Source organism: Plecotus auritus (genome assembly GCF_963455305.1).
Source record: "Plecotus auritus genome assembly, chromosome: 7".
In the NCBI taxonomy this organism is placed as follows: Eukaryota; Metazoa; Chordata; class Mammalia; order Chiroptera; family Vespertilionidae; genus Plecotus; species Plecotus auritus.
Genome location: NC_137774.1, coordinates 2,908,648 through 2,922,592, shown reverse-complemented (window position 1 = coordinate 2,922,592; position 13,945 = coordinate 2,908,648). Strand labels below are relative to the sequence as shown.

The window sequence follows — 13,945 nt, the reverse complement described above, 5'->3', positions numbered from 1 at the left end:
CGTGCACACCCTAGGGGTATAATTCTGAGTTATATGTCAGCTCTATGTTTACATTTTTTGAGGAAATGCCAACGTATTTTTCAGAGCGGCTGCCCACGACTCTCCCACCAGCGACGCCTCAGGGATTAAATGTTCACATTGAAGCCAAAATTGATTGTGTGTGTGAACTGGTATGTTGTCATTTTGTTTAATTTTAGGGAGAGAGGAAGGGAGAGGGATAGAGGGATTGAAACATCCATGAGAGAGAAACATCTATCGGCTGCCTCCTGCACGCCCCACAACCAGGATAGGTGCCTGATGGGGATTTGAACTGTGACCTCCTGGTTCATAAGTCGATAATGCTTAACCACGGAGCCACACCAGCTGGGCTTTTTGAAAAATCAAATTTGGGAAGTTCTCGGGTATTATTTCTATGAATATTTTTTCTCTCTGCTCCTTCCCTTTCTTATTATACTTTTCAACTCCACAATCTTCATTTGGTCTTTTAAAAGTAATTTCCACCCTAGCCGGTTTGGCTCAGTGGATAGAGTGTCGGCCTGTGGACTCAAGGGTCCCAGGTTTGATTCCGGTCAAGGGCACATACCTTGGTTGCGGGCACATACCTGGTAGGGGTGTGCAGGAGGCAGCTGATCGATGTTTCTCTTTCATCGATGTTTCTAACTCTCTCTCCCTCTCCCTTCCTCTCTGTAAAAAATCAATAAAATATATATATATATATTTTTTAAATATATTTTATTGATTTTTTACAGAGAGGAAGGGAGAGGAATAGAGAGTTAGAAACATCGATGAGAGAGAAACATCGATCAGCTGCCTCCTGCACACCTCCCACTGGGGATGTGCCCGCAACCAAGGTACATGCCCTTGACTGGAATCGAACCCGGGACCCTTCAGTCCGCAGGCCGACGCTCTATCCACTGAGCCAAACCAGCTAGGGCAATAAAATATATTTTTAAAAAATAATAAAATAAATTTTAAAAAAAGTAATTTCCATTTCTTTATTAACATCCTCAACTTCATGAGTAATCATTGTCATACCTTCCTTTATTTTTTTAGAATATAGTTTCCTTTGGTTTTTAAAACATATAGTAGGTTCTGCTCTCTGACGACACCCCCCCCACACCCCGCCGTGTATGAATCACATTTTCCTGTTTCTTTGCATGTCTGATCATTTTTTTGTTGTTCAAAGTCAGACAACTGCTAAAGTATTTCCCGGAGTGGCTGCCCATCTGACGTCTCACCACCTGGGAAGGTCAGGGTTTGCACGCTGACTCTCCTCCTGCCCCGGGCCGGCTGTGGTAGCTGCTGTTTGGCCATTTGTTTTCAGGGGTGGGCAAACTTTCTGACTCAAGGGCCACCATGGGTTCTTAAACTGGACCGGAGGGCCGGAACAAAAGCATGGATGGAGTGTTTGTGTGAACTAATATAAATTCAAAGTAAAGGAGCGGAGGGGAGAGCAAGAGAACCGGATAGAACAGCCGGATCCGGCCCGCGGGCCGTAGTTTGCCCACGGCTGCCCTAGACCCTTACCAAGGACCACGAGAAGACAAAGGGAGAATAAGGGTCTTTTATCTGACACACTGTACATCTGACGGGGCCTTCCAACTGGGAGGGTGTCTCTGACAGAGGAGAAGGCACCCCTCCATGCATCCACCTGAGCCATGCCTGATACGAAAGTGCCATTTCTCTGGACTCCTAAAATACCAGCATGTTTTTTATAACATACAGTTTTACTAACCTTCTCCCCGAGGCTCAATTTCAAAACAGAGACCCCTAAACAGACTCATACCCTGCAAATGGGAAAACGGGCCGTCCTTCAAAGGGTCTGCATAGGGGGTACCTTCCTGCCCAAGCCAATGAGTGGCGGGGGCTAAAGAATGACAAGGGGCCCCTGGTCGGTACGGCTCCGGGGTTGAGCATCGACCTATGAACCAGGAGGTCACGGTTCAATTCCCGGTCAGGGCACTTGCCCTGGTATCGGGGTGGGGTGTGCAGGAGGCAACCGATCAATGATTCTCTCTCATCATTGATGTTTCTCTCTCTCTCTCCCTTCCCCTTCCTCTCTGAAATCAATAAAAATACATTTTTTAAAAAAACGGGCCCTAACTGGTGTGGCTCAGTGGATAGAGCGTCGGCCTGTGGTCTGAAGGGTCCCAGGTTCGATTCCGGTCACGGGCATGTACCTTGGTTGCGGGGCACATCCCCAGTGGGGGGTGTGCAGGAGGCAGCTGATCGATGTTTCTCTCTCGTCAATGTTTCTAGCTCTCTCTCCCTCCCTTCCTCTCTGTAAAAATCAATAAAATATATTAAAAACAAAAATAAAGAGAAATGAGAAGGGGCAGCAGCTTCCGGTGTGGGCAGAATCCAGCTTCTTGGCCCATACACCGAGATGCCGAGGGGGACTCTCCATGTGGCTCCAGAACTATGGCTAAGACTCACAGCTGAGGACCAGAGAGACGCCAAGTGGCCGAGGGCTGAGGGTGAGGGTGCCCACAGGACCGCCGGGAGGCAGGGCACCCTGGCACCGCCCGCCTGCCTGCCGAGCGGCAGCTTCTGGAGACCTGGAAGCCACGGGGGCAGGCTCCTTGGCGGGCAGGCAGGCTCAGCCCTTCTCGCCCTCCCACTTCGGACTCCGTTCGCAGGGACGGGGGTGGGGAGGGGACAGGAAGCCAGGGCTGGTTTGCACAGCACGTCAGGAGTCTGTTCTTTCAGACAATTCCCAAGAATAAGAGGGAGGGCTGCTGACTGAGAGGGAGCCGCCGTTCCCATGAGTCGGGAGCCCTTCCTACGATGGCGGCGCAGGTTCTGCCACGAGCCGCTGCCTCCAGGGAGGCCCAGACGTGCTGGGCGCCTGGGACAGAGCCGGCTCCTTCCGCTCGGCTCCCGGCTCTGTGTGCGTATTGCTTAATTGCCACCACTGTGCCGCTGAAACACCTGTTCAAAGGGGTGTTCTGACCCCTCCATAGCCACCTGGAGGCCGGTTCTGTGGGCCTGTCCCGGGAGTGTCAACCACGTTAGATAAGAAAGAAACACACACCACCCTCCCAAGCCGTAAATCATAAAAACACGAGTGGGAAACTCATTCTGAGATGAGCTACCCGCAAAGCCGCTCCAGTGGACAAGGGCCACGTGCCCCCCTCCCCACCCCCCGCCGGCTTTCCTAGTTGCAAAAACTGGCCCACAAAGGCCGCCTTGGAACAGCTGTTCTCCGGGGGGGGGGGGGCGGGGGGGGGCGGTCGGAGAGACAGAGGTCGCGCACCTGCCCGTGGCCCCTGCCCGCGGCCCCCCCCCCCCCCCCCCCCCCCCCCCCCCGCTCACACGCGTCCCGTCCCAGCAGGGGCAGCAGCGGACTTCAGTTCTCATCTCTAAAGACCATCGCCCGCCCGGGAGGAGGGCAGACGGGGACACACACCGGGGCCCCAGCCGTGGGCTTGCGTTCGGAGCTTTCACTCCCCGCCAGCCCCGCCAGTGCGGCCCCTGCCAGGTGCGGGTGGCGTGTCCTGTGCTCCGGGGCCGCTCGCCTCGGCCGCCTCCGGGGCTGCAGCGGTCCCCCTTCCTCTCAAATCTGCCAGAAGTGGTTCCTCTTAGTGTGGGCGCTGACCTCTGACCCTGCAGCGTGAGTGGAGAACAGAAGCTGCAGTGCTCCTGGGGGCGTCCCCCCCCCCGTTGGCGCCCACCCCGGTGTCCCTGCCTGCAGCATTGTGAAACGCGGCCACGAGCTCTCGGCCTGGCTTCCTGTTGCACACAGGCGCATGCTCCTGCTCCTGTTCCCCCCCCCCTTCCCCCCGTCCCGCATAAGAGTCCCGGTTTGCTTTTATTTATTTACTTTCGATAACCCTGCCTCCCGCACACACCGGGGCTGGGGGTGGAGCCTGCCCTTGACTGGAATCGAACCCGAGACCCTTCCCTCCACGGGCCAATGCTCTAACCATTGAGCCAAAGCAGCCCGGGCTTCCTCGTCCGTTTTCAATATGGCTTCTATTTATATAACGATGTGTGTTTATATTAGGTGGGTGGGGATAGTCGGAAACGGTAGGTGACTTACAGCACGTCTTCTCGGGGAGGGAGCTTGGCACCTTGGGGCCCGTCAAAGCGGTGTGGGTGTGGAGACCCATCGGCCTGGCCAGCCCTTCATCGAACACGTCATCTCGCCAGAGGGGTCCGTGCTCCAGGGACCCACCAGCCCTGGTGTGCAGCACCGGGTCCCCCGCACTCCACCGGGCTGCGTGTTCCCCTGTCACCCCAGGCTTCCCCTGGGCCAGAGGCAATGCAGCTCCGGCCTCCGCCCCCACACTCGGCAGCCGGCCTGAGGGACTTCAGTGCCCCCTGTGACTTGCCCACCCGCACCCTGGCCTAGTCGCTGGACGAGTCACTTAGCCGCTCCACGGCTCAGCTTTCTTTTCTGTAAAAGTCAAATCATCATCATCACCATCATCATCATCATCATCATGGTGGCTGCATTGATATGCCACTCGGAGCCCCCCTCCACCGTCCACCCCTATGCGGGAGCTGCCTCACTGGAGAGAGCGGGCCTGCCGGGCAGCCAGCACCCAATGACTGACGGACAAGGTGGTACAAAGGCCTGGTCCTCACACCCATGGGCTCTGAAGGGCCATCCCATCTTCAAAACTCCCACAGCGGGGACTCTTTCCCCTTCCCCACGTGGCGTCTGTACTTGTTCTTCAATAAATTTCCACCTTTGCTAAAAAAAACAAAAACAAAAACAAAACCTCCCCATAGGGTCTGCTGCGGCCTCTGGGAGGCTGGGTCACACACCCCCCCGTCCCTGGGCCCCGTCCTGGCCCTCCCCTCCCGCGTCCACCCAGGAACATGCTCTCAAGGCCCATCCCTACTTCACAGTTGGTCTCCTGGGGACCCACCTACCGTTTTCCTCATAAGAACAGTCACAGAGGCACCAGCACACAATATCCTCCGTGTTAGCACAAGCCCAAGGCGTGTCTTTCTCTCTCAGTTACAGATTTTTTAAAAATATATTTTATTGATTTTTTACAGAGAGGAAGGGAGGGGGACAGAGAGTTAGAAACATCGATGAGAGAGAGACATCGATCAGCTGCCTCCTGCACACCTCCCACTGGGGATGTGCCCGCAACCAAGGTACATGCCCTTGACCGGAATCGAACCCGGGACCCTTCAGTCCGCAGGCCGACGCTCTATCCATTGAGCCACACCGGTTTTGGCTCAGTTACAGATTTAAAAAAAAAAATCCTCTCAGGCCTGGCCGGCAGGGCTCAGAGGTTGAGCGCCAACCTATGAAGGTCACGGTTCGATTCCCCATCAAGGGCACATGCCCGGGTTGTGGGCTCGATCCCCAGGCGGGCGGGGGGTGTGCAGGAGGCAGCCAATCAGTGATTCCCTTTCATCACTGATGTTTCTCTCTCTCCCTCTCCCTTCCTCTCTGAAATAAAAATATATTTTTAAAAAACAACAAAAAAATCCTCTCCAAAGACCAGAAGAGGCAACCACAATATGTGCTCATGTTGCCATTTTCACTAGAATGCCACCAAACAAAAACAAAAGCAAAAATTACATACATAATCTTCAGTTTATTTACGTGTAACTCACATACCAACCATACCATTCAACTAGTTAAAGCCTACGATTTCCACCACGGTGTTAGCTAACAGTCCCGTGACTTTCTTCTTTGTGGTGAGTGTGGACATGTTTTCATTTCACGTGGGTACCTGCCTACCCAGGAGTAGGGCTGTTGAGTCGGATGGCAAAGTCTGTGTTTGATCTTTGGAGGAACTTGTGGGAAGCCGCCTGTTGTCTTCACCAGCAGAGAGGTGTGGACAAGGAGCCCGGAATGCTGGTGACCCTTGAGCCCTGGCAAAGGTCTGAGCCAGGGGTGGGCAAACTTTTTGACTCGAGGGCCACCATGGGTTCTTAAACTGGACCGGAGGGCCGGAACAAAAGCATGGATGGAGTGTTTGTGTGAACTAATATAAATTCAAAGGAAAGGAGCGGAGGGGAGAGCAAGAGAACTGGTTAGAACAGCCAGATCCGGCCTGCAGGCCGTAGTTTGCCCAAGGCTGGTCTGAGCTATGCACCAACAAAGGTAGCTGAAGCAACTTCCTGACCAGATAGTCATGTAAATCCTTACTGATAAGATTGTCTGTTACTGGAAATTGCCTGCCTAAGAGCTATAGGTGTGTCCCAAACTGAATAAAAGGATGGCAAGGCCTGAGCACAAATGGAGTCCTTCTTCTTGTGTTGGGCTCCCACCTGGCCCCCCAATACCCAAATTATTATTTCTTTTTTTTTTTAAGTAGAAAAGGAAGACTCTTTGTATTTCAGGATGGGAGTCCACTTGGAACACTGTGTGCTTTAAAGACCCCAAACCACCCAAGTGCTAGGATCTGCAGGCAGCCCAAGGGCCAGCAGCGCAGTTCACCTCTCCTGGGAGGGCCTTCGAACAGAGGAAAGCAGGTGTGTGGCTGGAGGCAGCCCAGTGTAGGTCCATGATGAGTTTGGGAGCCGCACACGGACTATAACTCAGATTCTTCACTTTCAAGAACTGCTCCGTCAGGTACACAGTCCTGTCCTTCAGATGCTTCTGCTTATCCCTCCTGTTCTAAAAGTCTCTGGCGCGTTGCCATCACAGTTTCTTCCATTATTTCTGGCTTTAAGATGTCTTTAATCTGATGTGGAAGGGACGCCTCATAGCAGTACAGGATGCTGGTATCATACAGCATCATCCTCTGAGTTACCAGCGAGATGATACAGTTCCGAAGCCGGGAGATCACCTCTCGATCTGTAAGGGAGACAGGCTCCAGGTTTGCAATGAAGCCCCCTGCGTCCTCTTCTTTGTGCTCCGGTGTCGGGTAGATCCAGACGAAGCCATTGTTACCCAGAATCACTGAGGCACCACAAGGCGAGTCATGGAAGCGAGTCTTCTGCCGCTTCACCAGGGAGGGGAAACCTGGACCAAAACACCCTGACCTAGTTTTCCGTATTTCAAACTCCTCGTGTGCAGGGAAACGGCTCCATCAGAGAACACTGCCTGCACCTCAGCACTGATAAGGTCCCCTTCCTGCAAGAAACCTCTCATGGCCAGCTCATCTTCTGCAGATCTTCTCCTCAGCTCTCCTCCTGGAAGGTTCATGGATGACAGAAGCAAGACAGAATCCAGCCTGGAGTTCGTCTCCACCTTCCACCTCTTCTGTTGAACCTCCGTGATCCTCCCCACTACGATGTCACCTATGTCACCATCGTATCTGGTTTTCAAAGCTTTCACACAGGTCAACTTGTTTACTCTTTCCACAGAACCAGCCACAGATGCAATAAGTTTCTCTTCCCCCATGTAAGGCCCATGGCCCCGCATGAAGCCCGTGTCTGTGGTGATTGTGTCCCCTGGCACCACCAGGTGTTCCTTAGTCTCGCGGCCCAGACTCTCGCTAAGAGGCTTGTGAGCGACCGGGAGCCTCATCTCCATTGCCATCTTGGCGCCAATCCAAATTATTTCTTGTCTCGTCTCTGTCATTTGCACGCGGCCCTTCTCCAGAGCCCGAACCCTGAACCACGTGGGACGTGGGTCAGCACAGGAACAGTCACTGTTTTCCGCAGCACCTGCACCATTCTGCATCCCCATCAAGAGTGTGTGATGGCCCTGACCAGTTTGGCTCAGTGGATAGAGCGTCGGCCTGCGGACTGAAGGGTCCCAGGTTCGATTCCGGTCAAGGGCATGTGCCTTGGTTGCGGGCACATCCCCGGTGGGGGGTGTGCAGGAGGCAGCTGATCGATGTTTCTCTCTCATCGATGTTTCTGGCTCTCTATCCCTCTCTCTTCCTCTCTGTAAAAAATCAATAAAATATATTAAAAAAAAAAAAAGTGTGATGGCTCCATGTCCTCATAGCCTCACCAGTACTTGCCATTACCTGTCCTTTTTTATTATTATGGCCATCCTACTGACTGCGGCACCTCACTGTGGTTTGGATTTGCATTTCAACTGTGCGTTGAACATCTTTTCTTGTGCTTATTGGTCATCTGTATACCTTCTTTGCCGAAATGATATTCAGATCCTTTGCTCAGTTTTAACTAGGGTTATCTTCAATAACTTACTTTAAATCCTCACCTGAGGATATTTTCCCACTGATTTTTAGAGAGAGTGGAAGGGAGGGGGAGAGAGAGAGAAATATCGACTGGTTGCGTTCCACACTTGCCCCAACCAGGGTGGGGGGTTGAGCCTGCAACCGAAGTCCATACCCTTGACCTGAATCTAATCCGAGACCCTTCCGTCCGCAGGCGGACGCTCTGTCTACTGAGCCACACCAGCTAGGGCTTCAGTAACGTTTGAGTCTTTTCTTCTGTCCAAGGGGAACGCTACTCTTTCAACAGGGCGGTGAAGATTCAGGGGGGAACACTGGCCAGGCACACGGTGCCCTGCGCGTAGCATGCGCCCCGAAAAGTTAGAGCACCTTCCTCTCACCTTGCCGGGAAAGTAAGATCAGGTCGAGTGCATTTTGCATTGCACAGCGCTTCAAGCGCGGGAAGACAGGCTCCGTGCATGTCTGAAAAGTACGATGTGCAATTCACACCACTCAGTGTCCCAGTTTCAATCTTGTGTGCTGTGCCCCCTTGCTCCCCGTTTCTTTCATTGAACCTTTTCTTAATTTCCTTAATTTTACTCCCCTTGCCAGCTGCCTCGTCTCCTGAAATTGAACTTGCAGTATCATTGAAGCTGATGGCAAGGGAACCAGACTCCACCTAACGCAGCTGAGGCGAGGATGCTGAGCCTTTGAAGGAGCCAGATTGACTGACAGCCTGCCAAGACGACCTGTCCCCTTGGGCAGAGCTCAGTAATAAGTAATTAAAGCGCTCAGAGGAGAGACATTAGGTTGTGAAGAGACCTGATTGCAGATTGGCAAGTTATTGAACCAGCCTGGTCTGAGAACGGCCCCCTTTTCATTTGTAGAGGATCTAGGCCATGGCCAGCACCCCCCAAATCGAGGGGGGTGGCACCCCACTCCAGGGTGTGAAGCGGCGGAATCAGGCCAGTGATTTCAGACTTACTCAGAGGCGCGCAGGTAAACCCCAGCTTAGGGCCGAGGGCGGAACAGGAAAGGGCAAGCACAGGTGAGAGGTGTGCCCCGTTTGCCTGGCACCTTCTTAAGTCAGCACAACACCCAAGGCACCTCGGTGAGAAGATGGGTGCGTGCAGTTGCCCAACCCGAAGGATTGGCTGGGTTTTGCCTTGGGCGCGTGGATAACGGGAAACTGAAAAGCGAAGGCTGAGCTGGGAGGAGTGTTGGTTCAGCTGCAGGACGGCGGCCGGGGACCCCAGGCCACGCTCTGGAATGGGCCTGGGGAGTGTTGCTGGAAGGTGGAGATGGTGGGATCCTGGGGCACAGGAACCCGCTTGAATCCATCTTCGTGCTGAGGGGTCTAGCGCGGTGCTCGGGGAGGGACCTCGGAGCCAGCCCCAGGCCGGGCAGGTCGCACCTCCACGCGGCAGGGGGCTCCGTGTGGGAAGGGACGGGCGCAGAGACGCCGCCAGCCCGGGCTCGGCCTCAGGCAAACCCAGAAGCACGGTCCCAGCCCCGTCCGCGAACAGCGGCCCCAAGGCCCCAACCCCCGGCAGCCTCTGCGGCAGAGGCGACAGGCGGGGGCTTGCGTGGACCAAAGAGCCACCCCGCGCTTCTCGTTGGACAAAGGCCCTTGTCAATCACTGAGGAAAGGGGACTGGACGAGACCGGACATTTGGGAGAGGGGAGGGGTTTGGAGCGGAGGGAGACAATGGAAGGGTGCAGTATCCAATGGCAATCAAGAGCTTCGCCTTCGCAGAAGATTGGCAGGTGCTCGAACCACTGAGGTGCCGCGGAGGGATATCCGCCGTGGAAAGTAAGGTGTTCAAACCTGTTTTGTCCCGGGGCGTGTTTCCTCCGAATAAAGTGAGCGATTAATTAACGCGTAAATGAAAAGGCCTTCCCCCCCATCCCGTATTATGGCTTTCAACTAAGGCTGCGGAGTTTGGTAGGTGTTTCCTGGAATTACCTAGGTCCTCTGGACTCATTAGTGCGATGCCCCCTTCCACACGCGGAATCAGGGCTGGACAGCCGGCGCGGCGCCCCGAACGACGGCCCAAATAACGGAAATGTGCGCTGTTAGGGGAATTAGAGCTAAGATGGAATGGATGATGGTCAGCAGGAAACAGGAAGAGACAGAAACGCACAGTTTACGGGGGAAAATGTAAGGAGCCCTAAAACACTGGAATGGATGCTCAACCTTTTTCATTAAAAAAAAATAAAAATTAAAACTTCACTGAGCAGCCGAAACCGGTGTGGCTCAGTGGCTAGGGCGTCGGCCTGCGGACTGAAGGGTCCCAGGTTCGGTTCCGGTCAAGGGCACGTACCTTGGTTTCGGGCACATCCCCAGTAGGGGGTGTGCAGGAGGCAGCTGATCGATGTTTCTCTCTCATCGATGTTTCTAACTCTCTATCCCTCTCCCTTCCTCTCTGTAAAAAATCAATAAAATATATTTTAAAAAATAAATAAAATAAAACTTCACTGAGCTACCATCCTGACCTATCAGGTTGGTAAAAATCCAGAATCTGACAAGGTTCTTCGTTATGGTCAGCGCAGAACCTGGCTCTGTCATACCCAGCCAATGGGGATGGGGGTGGGAAGGGGGTGGGGGATGAAGTGACACTTGACAACATAACCTGTGACTTTAGCTTCGACCCGCCCATCCATTCCCAGGAATCTACCCTGAAACACCCTTCCACAGGGAGGCGCGGATAAAGTTTTGTTCGTAGCGGTATTCTATTTGAATTAGCAAGATGGCAACCGTACAAATGCCCGTTGGCAGGCAGACGGCAGAATACACGGCAGGCCGTCAGCACGGTGGTATTATTATTATTCAGCGGACTTTGCAGCATTAAAAGGGAGGAGGGAGCCAGCCGCGTTTTCCAAGGCGTGACCTCCAGAGAGAGTGCATATGGGCTGCTCCTTGTAGCAAAAAGAAGGCCCAAACCAAAACGAATAAAAATGGTTTACTCAGCCCTGGCCAGTTTGGCTCAGTGGATAGAGCGTCGGCCTGTGGACTGAAGGGTCCCAGGTTCGATTCCGGTCAAGGGCACGTACCTTGGTTGCAGGCACATCCCCAGTGGGGGGTGTGCAGGAGGCAGCTGATCGATGTTTCTGACTCTCTATCCCTCTCCCTTCCTCTCTGTAAAATAAATAAATAAATAAATAAATAAATAAATAAATAAATAAAAATAAAATATATTAAAAAAATGGTTTACTCGTTAGGAGTGGAAGTGGTGGTGGTGGAGAGTCTGGTGGAAGCCTCAGGAGGGGGACTAGAATACAAATAAAGTGCTGGTAGTGATAACAGGGAACGAAAACAAAAGACCACAACCCAACACCAAACCGGTGACAGCTGGGAATGTGCTCAGCGTGGCCGTGGTCCTCCAGGCCCCCAGTTCTACACCAGGGAGGCCGGCAGGTGGGCCTCCGGTTGTTGTAAAGGGGCCTGGCTGTGGAGGGAGGGGAGGAGGGGAGAAAGGACAGACTTTTGCCTGCTTCCAGTTCATGTAACCTCTCCGTCCACAGCGAGAAGCAGAGCGTGGACACGGATCCCACACAGTGAGGGTGGTGGTGCCATCCAGAGGACTCGGGCAGAAGCAGAGCCTCTCGCTCCTGCCCTTCCGTGCCTGGTACCACGGCCATGCCTGCGGCCTTGGGAACTCAGGAGGCCTCGTCCGTCCGGGCCTGGCCATGCTTACACGTCGTCCTTCCAGGCCTAGACAGCTGCCCAGGAGTTCAACTTTGTCAAACTGTGAGTACAGGGAGGTCCTCTGGCCAAGTGTGTTTCTTATAATCAAACTAGTAGCCCAGCGCACGAATCCGTGTGCCAATAGCTCGCTGCCACCCTCCTGTAGCTCTCCACCCGCTGTCCCCTGCCCCCTGCCCCCCACCCCATACCTTGCTGCCCTGCCCACTCCTGTATCTCTCCACCACCCACGTGTAGCTCACTGCCCCACCCTCCTGCTGATCCGTGATTCAGTCGTTATGCGGTCATTTGCATATTACATCTTTATTATATAGGATTGGGAAGAACAAAGCGACTTTAAAGGGATCTGTCCTTAGGAAAACTAGTTACATTTTTCAGACTTTAAAACACTGAAAACAAGTATAAATTATCTAAAGAGTGTGTGTGTGTGTGTGTGTGTGTGTAGGGGGTGCTGGAGGGGAGCTGTGTGTGGAGCTCACAGCAAGCTTGCCCTTAGCTTCAGGCAGCTCTTAAGCACAATACAGCCGCGGGGAAGGCAGTAAGTTTAAGGGCAGGAAGCGAGGAGACACTTCATTTTGTCCAGAACAGCCGTGGGCAAACTATGGCCCGCGGGCCGGATCCGGCCCGTCCGGCTGTTCTATCCGGCCCGCGGAGCCGAAAGAGCGGAGGGTTCTCTTGCTCTCCCCTCCACTCCTTTACTTTGAATTTATATTAGTTCACACAAACACTCCATCCATGCTTTTGTTCCGGCCCTCCAGTCCAGTTTAAGAACCCATTGTGGCTGAAACCGGTTTGGCTCAGTGGATAGAGCGTCTGTGGACTGAAGGGTCCCAGGTTCGATTCCGGTCAAGGGCACGTAACTTGGTTGTGGGCACATCCCCAGTAGGGGGTGTGCAAGAGGCAGCTGATCGATGTATCTCTCTCATCAATGTTTCTAACTCTCTATCCCTCTTCCTTCCTCTCTGTAAAAAATCAATAAAAATATGTAAAAAAAAAAAAAAAAAAAAAAAGAACCCATGGTGGCCCTCGAGTCAAAAAGTTTGCCCACCCCTGGTCCAGATGATGGCAGTTACAACAGACTTGGAGGGAAGGAGGAGTGCCTGAAAAGTCTCGCAAAGAGTTTGGTAAATAGAAACTGTCTGTGGACATGGCTTTAACCCGCTGCGGGTGTGCGATGGGTGACAAGCCACAGCTGTGTGTGTGAGCGCCCCCGGAGCAGGGCGGTGATGGCGTGAAGCGGGGCGGGCAGGAAATCAGTGGCTCTGAGAGGCCTCTCATGCTGGGTGGAGACTGCGCCCTGGAAGTCTCTGAACCTGCAGACCTGGGGAGTTCCATTCGCCTGGCTCCTGGGCCCCGCGTGGCAGTGACACGCTGGTGGGCGGCCTGCCGCGGCCTGGCTTGTGGAAGTCGCCCTCTGTTTACTGTCCCCTCCTGCCCGCTGCTTTTTCTCCCTGCCTGCTGCTTTTTCGTGGCCCCGATGGGATGCGTTTGTCTTTCTCGGGGCACTTGTGAACAAACAGGCTTTCTCTTGGTTGCAAAGGGCAGGGAGGGAGCACAAAAAAATGGTTGCGTTTGCCGAAACCGGTTTGGCTCAGTGGATAGAGCGTCGGCCTGCGGACTGAAGGGTCCCGGGTTCGATTCCGGTCAAGGGCATGTACCTTGGCTGCGGGCACATCCCCAGTAGGAGGTGTGCAGGAGGCAACTGATCGATGTTTCTCTCTCATTGATGTTTCTAACTCTCTATCTCTCTCCCTTCCTCTCTGTAAAAAATCAATAAAATATATTTAAAAAAAAAAAATGGTTGCGTTCAAGTTTTCGCCAGGAAACTTCTAACAATGGGTTCGAATCAGCGGGTACATTATTGGGAAGGTACTTTGATTTTCTTGACCTGTAGCAATACTCATATCTGGGGGGACCTGGGGTTTCAGTTTGAAATGGGTTTTAGCCAAGCTGATGTGGCTCAGTGGTTGAGCATCGACCCATGAACCAGGAGGTCACTGGTTCAGTTCCTGGTCAGGGCACATGCCTAGGTTTCAGGCTCGATGCCCAGTAGGAGGCAGCAGATCAATGGTTTTCTCTCATCATTGATGTTTCTATCTCTCCCTCTCCCTCTCTGAAATCAATAAAAGTATATTTTAAAAAAAAGAAATGGGTTTTAAGAGGACTCTTTTGGCCACAACTGGACTTGGTGGTGTCC

The 13,945-nt window shown here is 53.2% G+C and overlaps 2 protein-coding genes across 4 annotated transcripts in view; one reads left to right on the top strand and one right to left on the bottom strand.

Moving 5' to 3' along the window:
* Window positions 1-13,945, top strand: part of METTL23 (methyltransferase 23, arginine) — a 105,973-nt gene that overhangs the window by 54,560 nt on the left and 37,468 nt on the right. For 2 of the 3 annotated variants that reach the window (XM_080677516.1, XM_080677517.1), the window contains one exon: window positions 11,568-11,793. In XM_080677516.1, the coding sequence (XP_080533642.1) occupies window positions 11,683-11,793 (111 nt within the window). In that variant the 5' untranslated portion in view covers window positions 11,568-11,682. Of the gene's footprint in view, window positions 1-8,654; window positions 10,496-11,567; window positions 11,794-13,945 lie in introns of those variants that run through there. The other variant, XR_013961048.1, reaches the window with a different exon arrangement.
* LOC308252808 (exosome complex component RRP4-like) lies at window positions 6,454-7,771 on the bottom strand (the record flags this gene model as incomplete). The annotated part of the gene is given in 2 exon segments (XM_080677509.1): window positions 6,454-6,934; window positions 6,937-7,771. Coding segments are annotated over 2 exon segments (1,194 nt in total). The 3' UTR covers window positions 6,454-6,575.